Below are 13,076 nucleotides of genomic sequence, written 5' to 3'. Positions count from 1 at the left end.
TGGTTCCTCAAGTGGCTTCACCATTTAATAAGATTAAGGCTTGTCCTCAGCCTCACTTTCCCACGATTCCTCTATCCCTTGATTCCCTTAGAATTCAAAAATCTTTCAATCTCAGCCTTGTCAATGCAAAACCACTGAGCATGCACAACCCTCAGGGGCCAAGAGTTCCAAAGGTTCACAACCCCCTGAGTGAAGAAATTTCTCCTGACATCATTCCTAAATGGCCAACCTCTTACCCTGAGACTATGCCCCCTCATTTTAGCCAGGGGGCAGGGCCTCTCTACTGTCATGCCCTCTGAGTATCTTATATATTTCAATGTGATTACCACTGATTTTTCTAAATTCCAGAGGCCCATTCTACTCAAGCTCTCCTCATAAAACAACTCTATCATCCCATGAGTCAATCCAATGAGCTTTTGTTGCACTCCTTCTAAGGAAAGTGCATCCTTCCACTGGTACAGACACCAGTACACAGTACTGCTGATGTGGTCTCACTAAAGCCCTGAACAATTGCAGTTTTCTGCTGAAATACATCAAAAGTGAAGATTGCAGATGCACCTTTTGTTTAAAAATTGCAAATAATTGGCACTTAGCTGCCCTCTGAAATGGCCTAGCAAGCCACTCAATTGTAGGCAGCTCGCCAACACCTGCTCAAGGGCAAATAGGGATGGACAATAAATAAAAGCAAAAAACTGCAGATGCTGGAAATCCAAAACAAAAACAAAAATACCTGGAAAAACTCAGCAGGTCTGGCAGCATCTGCGGAGATGAACACAGTTAACGTTTCGATTCCGTATGACTCTTCAACAGAACTAAGTAAAAATAGAAGAGAGGTGAAATATAAGCTGGTTTAAGGGAGGGTGGGACAAATAGAGCTGGATAGAGGGTCAGTGATAGGTGGAGATAGCCAAAAGATGTCATAGACAAAAGGACAAAGAGGTGTTGAAGGTGGTGATATTATCTAAGGAATGTGCTAATTAAGGGTAGAAAGCAGGACAAGCAAGGTACAGATAGCCCTAGTGGGGGTGGGGTGGGGTGAAGGAATCAAAAAAGGCTAAAAGGTAGAGATAAAACAATGGATGGAAATACATTTAAAAATAATGGAAATAGGTGGGAAAAGAAAAATCTATATAAATTATTGGAAAAAAAGGGGGGGTGGTATTGGAAAGGGGGTGGGGATGGAGGAGAGAGTTCATGATCTAAGATGTTGAACTCAATACTCAGTCCGGAAGGCTGTAAAGTGCCTAGTCGGAAGATGAGGTGCTGTTCCTCCAGTTTGCATTGAGCTTCACTGGAACAATGCAGCAGGCCAAGGACGGACATGTGGGCATGAGAGCCGGGTGGAATGTTGAAATGGCAAGCGACAGGGAGGTCTGGGTAATGCTTGCGGACAGACCGAAGGTGTTCTGCAAAGCGGTCACCCAGTCTGCGTTTGGTCTCTCCAATGTAGAGGAAACCGCATTGGGAGCAACGAATGCAGTAGACTAAATTGAGGGAAGTGCAAGTGAAATGCTGCTTCACATGAAAGGAGTGTTTGGGCCCTTGGACGGTGAGGAGAGGGGAAGTAAAGGGGCAGGTATTACACCTTCTGCGGTTGCATGGGAAGGTGCCGTGGGTGTCCGTCCTTGGCCTGCTGCAATGTTCCAGTGAAGCTTAACGCAAACTGGAGGAACAGCACCTCATCTTCCGACTAGGCACTTTACAGCCTTCCGGACTAAATATTGAGTTCAACAATTTTAGATCATGAACTCTCTCCTCCATCCCTACCCCCTTTCCAATCCCCCCCCCCCACCCCCCCCCCCACTTTTTTTTTTCCAATAATTTATATAGATTTTTCTTTTCCCACCTATTTCCATTATTTTTAAATGTATTTCCATCCATTGTTTTATCTCTACCTTTTAGCCTTTTTTGATTCCTTCACCCCACTCCACTCCCACTAGGGCTATCTGTACCTTGCTTGTCCTGCTTTCTACCCTTAATTAGCACATTCCTTAGATAATATCACCACCTTCAACACCTCTTTGTCCTTTTGTCTATGACATCTTTTGGCTATCTCCACCTATCACTGGCCCTCTACCAAGTTCTACTTGTCCCACCCTCCCTTATATTTCACCTCTCTTCTATTGTTACTTAGTTCTGTTGAAGAGTCATACGGACTCGAAACATTAACTGTGTTCATCTCCGCAGATGCTGCCAGACCTGCTGAGTTTTTCCAGGTATTTTTGTTTTTGTGATGGACAATAATGCTTTGCTCACATTCCAAAGCCAAATAAAAAAAATTAAAATTGATCATAATTAAAATATACTATTCCCTTCAGTTTGGTTTAAGAAATGGCAGTTTAGCATTTGATATTGTGTTCTTGTGATATTCACTCGTGTATAAATGCAGCATATAATTGAACCAGTTTTTTTTTGCTCAATTATATTTGATAAGATAATCTTTCAAGTTTGCTCTTTCATGATTGCTTTTATCTTGATTTCATGAGGGACAGACTCGCCATTGTTGATATTGTATGTAGAGTTTCCAGTGTTGGTTAGGGACACACCAAAAGGAGTGGTAACACTTTATCGCCCAGCATGCACCCAATTTTAATGTGTCAGTTTGTCATAAAAGCTGCTTCCATATTTACACTGTCAGCAGGCATTTAGCCTCTAAACACTTTCTTGTGAATTACCGCCCATGGTTGTCATAGTCGTTAGAATCAAATATAAAACGTTTTGCATTCACATCCAATTCTCCAGTCCACCCAAAGCATAGAATGTGCAAATATTTCAACATAATGATTGTTCAGTCTAGCTGTCTGCAAATCCCTTCACATTTTACAAATGAATCCTTTTTTGTCAATGCTTGCAATAATGCAGAAGCTCGCAGCGTGAAACAAAATCATACTTATATTTTGAATGTTAATACTACTCCCCCTACCACCCCCCCCCCCACCAACCTTGTTAATTGCAAAAGTCCTTTTGGAGGAAAAAAAGCCCTGGTGAATTACATCTGGTCCATGTGGATTCCAATTTCTGGGTGTTGAACAGACATGATTTTATTTCTCAATTTAAAAAATAAGTTAGCAAACTGATACCATCTGGTGAGCATTTTGTCGAATACTGAATATACTTCTGGTTGGTAAAACGTTTAAAGGGGTATTGTGTTTACAGAAAAACTTGCGATAAAAACACTTCTCATTTGTTTCAAAATGCAAGGCATAAATTAAGTTGAAACACATTATTGGATTATGTGATGTCTCCCATGATATTGCCCTTACTCTTTTGGTGTATTTTGAATATCACTCACTAATTACAGTTTTTGGACTATACAAATGCAAATACAATTACGCTTTTTCAGGTGGAACCAACTGGATCTGGCTATTGTGCTTCTCTCAATAATGGGAATAACCTTGGAAGAAATTGAAATTAATGCCTCGCTCCCTATTAACCCTACTATCATTCGCATCATGAGAGTGTTACGAATTGCAAGAGGTAATATTATCCCTTATTAGCATAAAATTTAAATTATCTTGATTATGCTAGAACTATTTTTAAAAGCTATGGAAAGCATAAAGCTGTTTTGTAATCAAATGTATTTATGTATCTCTTTTCTATTTTGGACTTTGCTGATCACTCATGATATCCTCAATAGTGCATGGCATAATGAATAACAGATACTTGGGAGTTTTATGAATAACCTGAAGAAGTTCAAATGACATTTCTAATGTCAGCTGAACGTTAGGGTTACATGATAGTCTCTGCATCACTTCCTGGTGCTGTTATTTGCTGTAATTCATATGTTTTCAACTGTATACAGTTTCCATCAGGTTTTGGTTCTAAATTTTGTTGGAAATTGCTGTCTGCTGGTGCCAACTGGCAATGCACTTCTTTGGCTCAATTCACTTGAAGTGAAAAAAACAGGAGGTGAAAAATTAATGAGGGTGGACCAGTTGGTTGGTGCACTTTATTTCAGTTGTAGACATGGGTAGTTTATTAGTTTTTACAGATGAAATAAATCTAGAAATACCATGGAACCTATATTCAATAACATCTTAGAAGCCTTGTGTATGACATGCACGTATTATGTTTATGTTCTGTCTCCTAACTTTTGAGTTAAACTTTGTGTCAACATTTGTAATGGGAAATTTATGTCAACATTTACTTGTTAAACTGTAATTGCAGGCCTTCTGAAACAAGATGGTGCTCTTGCACCTCTGTCAACCATGCACACCAGAATACCAAAAGAAATCAAATGCCTCCTTGCCTGGTCTGTTTTGCACCCCATTCCCTCTATAGTCCCAGTACAAAACTTAAAATACCTGAGCTATTTCGAATCCATTCATGGCTCTCCTGGGTATTTAGGTCCCAATTCCAGTTCTGTTACCCTCACTCAAGGTCCACTCCAAATACAAGAACAGAACACAAGAAGTAGGAGCAGGAGTAGAGCATATGGCCTGCTATTTAATATGATCATATCTGACCTTGGGCTTCAACTCCATTTTCCCACCTGCTCCCCATTTTCCTTAATTCCATTAGATACCAAAAATCTATCTACTCCAGCCTTAAATGCATTCAGCAATGGAGCATCTACAGCCCTCTGGGGCAGAGAATTCCAAAGATTCACAACCCTTTGAAGTAATTTCTCTCACCTCAGTCCTAAATGATTGGCCCTTTATCCTGAAACTGTGCCTCCATGTTTGAGACTCCCAAAACAGCTGAAACAATCCCTCAGCATCTACCATATCAAGCCCCTTCAGAATTTTGTAGTGTTAATGAGATTGCCTCTCGTTCTTCTTACCTCCAGAGAATATAAGTCCGATTTACTTAGCCTCACATCATAGGACAACCCCCTCATTTTTTTAATTCTTTCATGGGATGTAGGTGTCACTGGCTAGGTCAGCATTTATTGCCTGTCCCTAATTGAGAAGATGGTGGTGAGCTGCCTTCTTGAAACAAATATACAAACATACACACAAACATACATACAAACATACAAATTAGGAGCAGGAGTAGGCCACTCAGCCCCTCAAGCCTGCTCCACCATTCAATAAGATTGATGATCTGATTGTAATTTCAACCCTACAATCCTGCCTACTCCAGATAACCTTTTACCCCCTTGTTAATCAAGAATCTATCTAGCTCTTCCTTAAAAATATTCAAAGGCCCTGCTTCCACCACCTTTTGAGGAAGAGCGTTCCAAAGACACAACCTTCTGAAAGAAAAAAAATTCTCATCTCTGTCTTAAATGAGCAATCCCTTATTTTTTAACACTGATCCCTAGTTTTAGATTCTCCCACAAGAGGAAACGTGCTCTCCACATCCACCCTGTCAAGATCCCTCAAGATCTTAAAGGTTTCAATCAAGTCACCTCTTACTCTTCTAAGCTCCAGTGGATACAAGCCTTTGTCCAACCTTTCCTCATAAGACAACCTGCCCATTCCTGGTATTAGTCTAGTTAACCTTCTCTGAACTGCTTCTAATGCATTTACATCTTTCCTTAAATAAGGAGACCAGTATTGTACACAATACTCCAGGGGCAGGATCTTTAGGTCAGCGAGCGGGGGTGGGGGGGGTGCCGAATCAGCTATGTGCCCGCCGACCTGTCAGTGGCCTATTGAGGCCATTGGCAAAGTCACTAACTTCATTAACGGACCTGCCCGTCCAACCTTAGAGTTGGTGGGCAGGCCGGGAGCCCTGGCGAGCTTCAGAAAAAGCATGAAACCTCGTCCACAGTGAGATGAGGTTTCATGAGGGTTTTTAAAGATTTAATAAATATTTGCTTTAAAGTGATGTACATGTGACAGTGTTACATGAGGGTACATGTCAGGTAAATTTTGTTTTTGCACCTTGACCATTTTTATATTTGGAGCCCTGAGGCTCAGGGAGATGAGTGCGCTCTTTCATATGCATGCACGAAAGAGCGCACTCTCGGCTGTGGGAATCCCCCCGCCCGCACAGGGAGCACATAGCATTTCCTGGCGGATGTCATGCTGGGTGGGCCTTAATTGGTTCACCCACGTAAATTGGTGGTGCGCCCCCGATTGGGGGCGCCGATCGGAGGCGCGCCTGCACACGCCCGCTCCTGCACTTCCCCCCAACGGAGGGAAACTTCTTCCCCAGATATGGTCTCACCAGTGCCCTGTACCACTGAAGCATAACCTCCCTACTTTTGTAATCAATTCCCCTCACAATAAATGATAACATTTTATTAGCTTTGCTAATTTCTTGCTGTACCTGCATACTAGCCTTTTGTGATTCAACCGCTGTAGTCTATGTGGTATAGGTACACCCACAGTGCTGTTAGGGAGGAAATTCCAAGATTTTGACCCAGCAACAGTGAAGGAACAGTGATATAGTTCCAAGTCAGGATGGTGTGTGGCTTAGAGGGGAACTTGCAGGTGGTGGTGTTCCCATGCATTTGCTGCCCTTCTAGGTGGTAGAGGTCACGGGTTTGGAAGGTGCTGTCAAAGGAGCCTTGTCGAGTTGCTGGAGTGCATCTTGTAGATGGTGGACACTGCTGCCACTGTGTGTTGGTGGCGGAGGCAGTGGATGTTGAAGGTGATGGATGGGGTGCCATCTCAGGGACAAATCTAGTGAACCTTCACTGTACAGTCTCCAATTCAATTATATCCTTTCTTAAATGTGGGGACCAATTCTGCACACAGTATTCCAGATGTGGTCTCGCCAAAACCCTGTACAACTACAGCAAGACTTCTTAATTCTTGTACTCCAATCCCCTTGCAATAAAGGCCAACATGCTATTTGCCATTCTATTTGCTTGTTGCACCTGCATGCTAACTCTCTGTATTCCTTGTACAAGCACCCCCAAGCCTCTTCGAACATCAACATTTACAAATATCAAACCTTATAAAAAATATTCTGCTTTTCTATTCATATGACCAATGTGAATAACTTCACAGTTCCCTACATTACATTCCATCTGCCATCCTGTTGCCTACTCACTTAACCTGTCTATATCACTTTACAGCCTCTCTGTGCTCTCCCCACGGCTAAACTTCCCACCTAGCTTGGTATCATCAGCAAACTTAGATACATTACTCTCTGTCTCTTCATCTAGGTGATTAATATAAATTGTAAATAGCTGAGAGCCCAGCACTGATCCTTGCGGCAGTCCACTATTCACTGTCTACCAACTTGAAAAAGCCCCGTTTAAGCCCACTCTCTGCTTTCTATCTGTTAACCAATCCTCTATGCATACCAACATATCACTCCCAACTCCATGAGCCCTTATCTTGCCTCGTAACCTTTTGTGTGGCACCTTATTGAATGCCTTTTGGAAGTCCAGGTATACTACATCTACTGGTTCCCCTTTATCTAACGTACTAGTTGTATCCTCAAAAACCTTAACAAATTTGTCAAACAGGATTTCCCTTGAGTAAACATGTTGACTTGTTCTCATCATACTATGCTTTTCTGAGTGTGTTGTTAAGGCTTCTTTAATAATAGATTTCAGCAGTTTCCCAACAATTGATGTTAGGCTAACTGGCCTGTAGTTCACTGTTTTCTCTCTCCTTTCTTGAAAAGTGATGTAACATTTGCCTACTTCCAATCTAATGGGACCGTTCCTGAATCTAAGGAATTTTGGAAAATTAAAGCCTGCACATCCAATCTCTCTGCCGCTATCTCTTTTAGAGCACTAGGCCGTAGACTATCAGGTCCTGGGGATTTGTCGGATTTTAGTCCCTTAGTTTCACCAGTACTTTTTCTCTACTGATATTAATTTCCTTACCCTTTTTAGCCCCTAGGTTACTGTCTATTTCTGGTATGAAACTTCTTGTCTTCTACTATGAAGACAGACACAAAGGCCAAGATTTTACAGTCGGTGTGCAGGGCGGTCCCGACCACCCCCGCCCGCACCCGCCGAGCCCACCCGACACGGGAAAATTTCAGGCCAAAATATTTGTTCAATTCCTCTGCCACTTCCTCTTTCCTCATGATAATTTCTCCTGTCTCTGCATCTAAGGGACCAACGTTAACTTTAGTTACTCTTTTCCTCTTTATATAATTATAAATGCTCTTAGGAACATAGGAACAGGAGAAGGCCATTCAGCCCATCGAGCCTGCTCCACCATTCAATATGATCATAGCTGATCGAACATCTCAATGCCTTTTATCCACACTGTCTTACAATCTGTTCTTATATTTCTGGCTAGTTTCCTCTCATTCTATTTTTTCCCCTTTTATCAACTTTTTGTTGGCCCTCTGCTGGTTTCTAAAGCACTCCCAATCCTCAGACTTGCTACTGTTTTTTTCCAAAATTGTGAGCCACTTCATTTAATCTAATATTATCCTTAACTTCGAGTGAGCCACGAATGGGCCTTTCTTGCTGAGCTTTTGTTTTTCAATGGAATATATTTTTGTTGAAGATTTTGAATTGTTTCTTTAACTGTTTATCACTGTTCATTTGCCTCCATACCTTTGAGTCTATTTACCCAGTTAACATTATAGGGTTCTTCCCTCCTCCCTATGTAATTGGCTTTGTTTAAATTTAAGATTTTTGTTTGCAATTGGAGTATGCCACTTTCAAACTTAACATGGAATTCAATGGTATTATGATCACGATTTCCCAGTTCTTTTACTATGACATTAATAGTTATCTGTACCTCATTACACAATACTAGATCTAAGATAACTTTACCCCTAGTCAGTCCCATGACATTTTGCTCCAAGAAATTATCATGCAAACATTCTACAGACTCATCAGCTAGACCACTGTTGCTAATTTGATTGTCCCAGTCTATACGAAGATTAAAGCCCCCCACAATTATTACATTTCCTTTGTTACAGGCTCCAATGATTTCTTGTTTACTGCTCTGAACAATGGTATAACTACTGTTAAGGGGCCTATAAACTCTCCCACCAGTGTTTTCTGACTCTTGCTATTCCTGATTCCCACCCATACTGATTTCACTTCATGATCTTCTGAGGTCAGATCCTTTCTCACTAATGTCCTTATGTCATCCTTTATTATCAGGGCTACCCCTCCTCATTTGCCATTCTGTCTGACTTTCTGAAATATCCTGTACCCTGGAATATTTATTTCCCATCCTTGTTCACCTTGTAATTATGTGCCTGTAATGCCAATTAAATCTAAATCATTTACCTCTATTTGTGCCACTAGGTCATCTATCTTACTGCAGATGCTTCATGCATTCCAGTAAAGAACCTTCAATTTCAATTTATCACTTCTGTTCCCTGCAATGTCCTTATTTGCCGATGTAAAATTTTTGTTAAACTCTCAATCCTTTCCTGTCCCACTCTGCTTGCCTTTGCCCACATTGCTGTAGTGTCCTGATGCCTGGACCTTTCTAAATCTCCCTTCACCCGAACCCTCTGCCCCCCACCCCCTTAAATCTGGCCTTTTTAGGCACTGCGTCCAGCTCTGCCTTAGTCAGTTAAGTCCCTGTCTAAATCTGTCCTGTTCTAATATTTAAAATGCATAAGCCGTTCAGGCCTTCTTTCCAACTCTACCTCACTCGCTCCTGCCTCTGCTCCATTCCCTCCCACCCCTACTTGTGGGGAGGTGTGCAGCAAAAGAATGGTGCATGAGAGGGGAAGGCATACATCGCAACTGTAAATAGCAGTAACAGATGAGCAAGTGGAAGACAGCAGTAAATGCCGTGAGGCGTTAGATCAGAGGAACGTCTCATTAATGGAATGTCAGTGAGGGTGAGGTCATACTAAGAGATTGTACAGGGAGTGAGAAGAGGTAGGGAAACAATGGGTAGGATAGGAAGGGACTTGTGGAAGACTACAATTCGCATTCTCCCTGCACCCGCCACACAGAAAATATGACCTTCACCCACACTCCCATTCCCACCACACCATCTTTCACCCAAAAGGAATAAAGGAATGAGGGAGTGAAAAACACAGAAGATTACAAAGGTAGAAGATCAAAATAAGATAGGGCAGAATTTTCCATTCGGCATGCGGGGGCGGTCCCAACACGCCGGAACTTAAAATGACGCGCGATGACATCAGGCGTGCGTCTTGGGCTACAGGAAGATATAGATGGGATGGTCAAATGGGCAGATAAGTGGCAGATGAAATTTAACTCTGAAAAGTGAGAGGTGATACACTTTGGGAGGAGTAATTTGATAAGGAAGTATTCAATGAACGACATGACAGGAGGAAGTTCTGAGGAACAAAGGGACCGTGGCATGTATGTCCATAGATCTCTGAAGGCGGAGGGGCATTTTAGTGGGGTGGTGAAAAAGGCATATGGGGCACTTGCCTTTATCAATTGAGGCATAGATTACAAAAGTAGGGAGGTCATGTTGGAGTTGTATAGAACCTTGGTGAGGCCACAACTGGAGTACTGTGTGCAGTTCTGGTCGCCATGTTATAGGAAGGATGTGATTGCACTGGAGGAGGTGCAGAGGAGATTCACCAGGATGTTGTCTGGGATAAAACATTTAAGTTATGAAGAGAGGTTGGATAGACTTGGGTTGTTTTCGTTGGAGCAGAGAAGACTGAGGGGCGAAGAGCCTCTTCTGTACTGTGTGATTCTGTGATTCTGACGTCATTGTGCTGTCTCGCGATATTTCGTTCGGCAGGCGCGCACCAGAGTCGGCTGTGCGCCCACTGAAAATTGATAGGCCTATTAAGGCCATTAAACAGGTAATTAATATGAATTTTACGCTGCCCGTCCAACCTAACGTTTGGCGGGCAGGCAAAAAGGCCAAGCAGCCTTTACGTTTTTTAGGAAACCTCATCCACAAGCGGGATGAGGTTTCCTAAAGCTAATAATGATTATATAAAAACTTTTTCTGAAAAATAAAAACATGTCCGATCTCATGTGACACAGTCACATGAGGGGACATGTTTCATTAAATTTTTATTGTTTTTATTTAATTTTTTAAAAACCGCGTCAATCTCCCTGAGGCAGTTGAAGCGCTCTTTCGCACGCATGCGCAAAAGAGCTCTTGACCTGACTCTCCCTCCTCCCCCCCCACCCACGCAGGTAACGCTTGCTACCGCTCACTTATTACGCTTGGCTGGCCTTAATTGGCACACCTGCCTAAAATGGTGGAGCAGAGCCAATCGTGGGCGACGAGCCTGCCCGACCAATGAAAAATCCTGGCCATAAACTCATAAATGACGAGAAGCCAAAAGTAGGAGGGATGAGAAAGAGACAAAGGAGTAGGAGGAAGACAATAGAGGGTGAGAGAAAACCCCATATTTGCCATAAACAATGTCATGGGCTAATTAACCATTTATATTTTATTTATTCTGTGTATAAAAGTCATATATAACTCTTTCACATTTGGACCATCAGCTTCTTGACCATCAGGAATTCTATAGATGAATGGAGGTCTAGTCGTTTACCTGTAAAAGTAATAAAATTTTGAACAATACACTGTTAATTAAAACAAATTGTCCCTTCACCTTTATGATGAAACCAACCTCAGATTGATGGATTGAAAATCTTTTATTCAGCCTGTGAGGTGCTTAATTAAAATGAGTTTGTGCAATGTCAACTCAATTCCTATTGGAAACATAAGATGCTGCATTTAATTTGACACTAGCTGGCACTAAATTGACCGCCCTATTCAATAAGGCTACAAGGCTAGGTGGCCTTGCCTGGGAATGAAAGTGCTATGTTTGTGCTATAGTGATGCTGTTCTATTAGTGAGCTATTTTTTCGGACCAGTCAGACATTTATCCTCTATATGAAAAATGTGTTCCAGACCTGGGAGTTCTTGATAGTACTTCTAATAATTCCAGGAGAATTGTGTTTACTTCGTACTGATATCACAGAACCGGTAAAATTTCAAAGAAGAGGAAAAGAAAGAGAACATGTTTAAAATGATGGGGTGGATTTTTTTCAGTAGAGCCTGGAGAAAAATAATTTCCCTGACAGGAAGAAATTGTAGGCGCAGAGGCTTCTATGATCATATTAAAGCCCAACAAGTATAAGTAGAAGGAAAGTCAGGTGGGCTGTCTAAAGTACGGGTGGAATCTTCTGCCCCTGCAGGAGGTGAGGAAGGATATTGGAAAGCCTGAGAATTAGGTGGGTTGGCATTGGGACCAATACCCGACGCATTCTTGCTTCCACTAGAAGTAAGTTCTAGGTGGGAAGGTCCATGGTCAATCTTCCCACTACCCCCACCCCCCAAGTGGCCAATTAACAACCACTTAAGGGCCTCTCCCCACCTCTGCTACAATTTTCGCAGCTCCAGATGGGCCTGCTGACATGCGGCCTGCATGATTTGTTAAACTATGCAGGCTGTTTGTCAGCTGAAGGTGGGAGGGTTCCTCGATCTGCACTAATCAGTGCATGATCGAGGGTGTGGAAATTGGGTAGGGTTTAGCCATTGACTGCCACCCACTGCCCTTGCTGCCGACTCCCATGGACCCTCTCTCCCCGTGAATCCCCCCCGCCAGCACTCACCCTTTTCCTGGATCACTCCACAATCTTGGGACTCGAGGAGGTGTTGTTCCAGCAGCAGCCACGGCTCCCTCTGTGGCACTGCCGAGTGCAAGAACTGCAGACCCCTGATTGGCCGGCAGCTCTAGGCAGGGAGGACATTGTATCCTGGGGTGCTCAGTCGGGAGGAAGGCCCGCCACTGTCCTCTTAAGTGCATGATGGGCAGATGATATGGCAAGCCTTCTTCCAAAGAGTTAGCTCAGGCATCTCATGCTTTTTCAGGCAGTGCACAAGACACCTGGAGAAAATGTAAAATCTGTGTGTGTCCTTCACACCTGATTTTCATCTCTGGACTCCACCAGGAGATACTTTTCACCCAGGTGGACAGACAAAAATGCAATCAACCAACTCATTGGTATTTTTAAACAATATATTCAAGTAATGTTAACACGTAATACATTTTTTCTCTACATGGTCTGTGCAATATTTAAATTTATAATAATTACTTATGTTAAGTGTATTTTGTTAATTCCTGCATCCCTAGTGCTGAAACTACTCAAGATGGCTACTGGAATGAGGGCTTTACTTGATACAGTTGTGCAGGCTTTGCCTCAGGTATGTTCTAATAATGTGATTTAACCCTGTTATGTTGCTATCGCTTTCTCAGTTTTCAAATTTAGCTGACATACAAAACTGCAT

General features: G+C 42.4%; 1 protein-coding gene across 1 annotated transcript in view; it reads left to right on the top strand.

Moving 5' to 3' along the window:
* The window catches only part of cacna1ha (calcium channel, voltage-dependent, T type, alpha 1H subunit a), a 610,320-nt gene that overhangs the window by 539,957 nt on the left and 57,287 nt on the right, over positions 1-13,076 (top strand). Inside the window, exons 29-30 of the mRNA XM_078558934.1 lie at positions 3,344-3,477; positions 12,922-12,992. Coding sequence (XP_078415060.1) covers positions 3,344-3,477; positions 12,922-12,992 — 205 coding nt within the window. The remainder of the gene's footprint in view (positions 1-3,343; positions 3,478-12,921; positions 12,993-13,076) is intronic.

Source organism: Cetorhinus maximus, chromosome 15 (assembly GCF_964194155.1).
Source record: "Cetorhinus maximus chromosome 15, sCetMax3.hap1.1, whole genome shotgun sequence".
Lineage (NCBI taxonomy): Eukaryota > Metazoa > Chordata > Chondrichthyes > Lamniformes > Cetorhinidae > Cetorhinus > Cetorhinus maximus.
The sequence above is the reverse complement of the archived record's forward strand: the minus strand, read 5'-3'. Positions and strand labels throughout refer to the sequence as shown.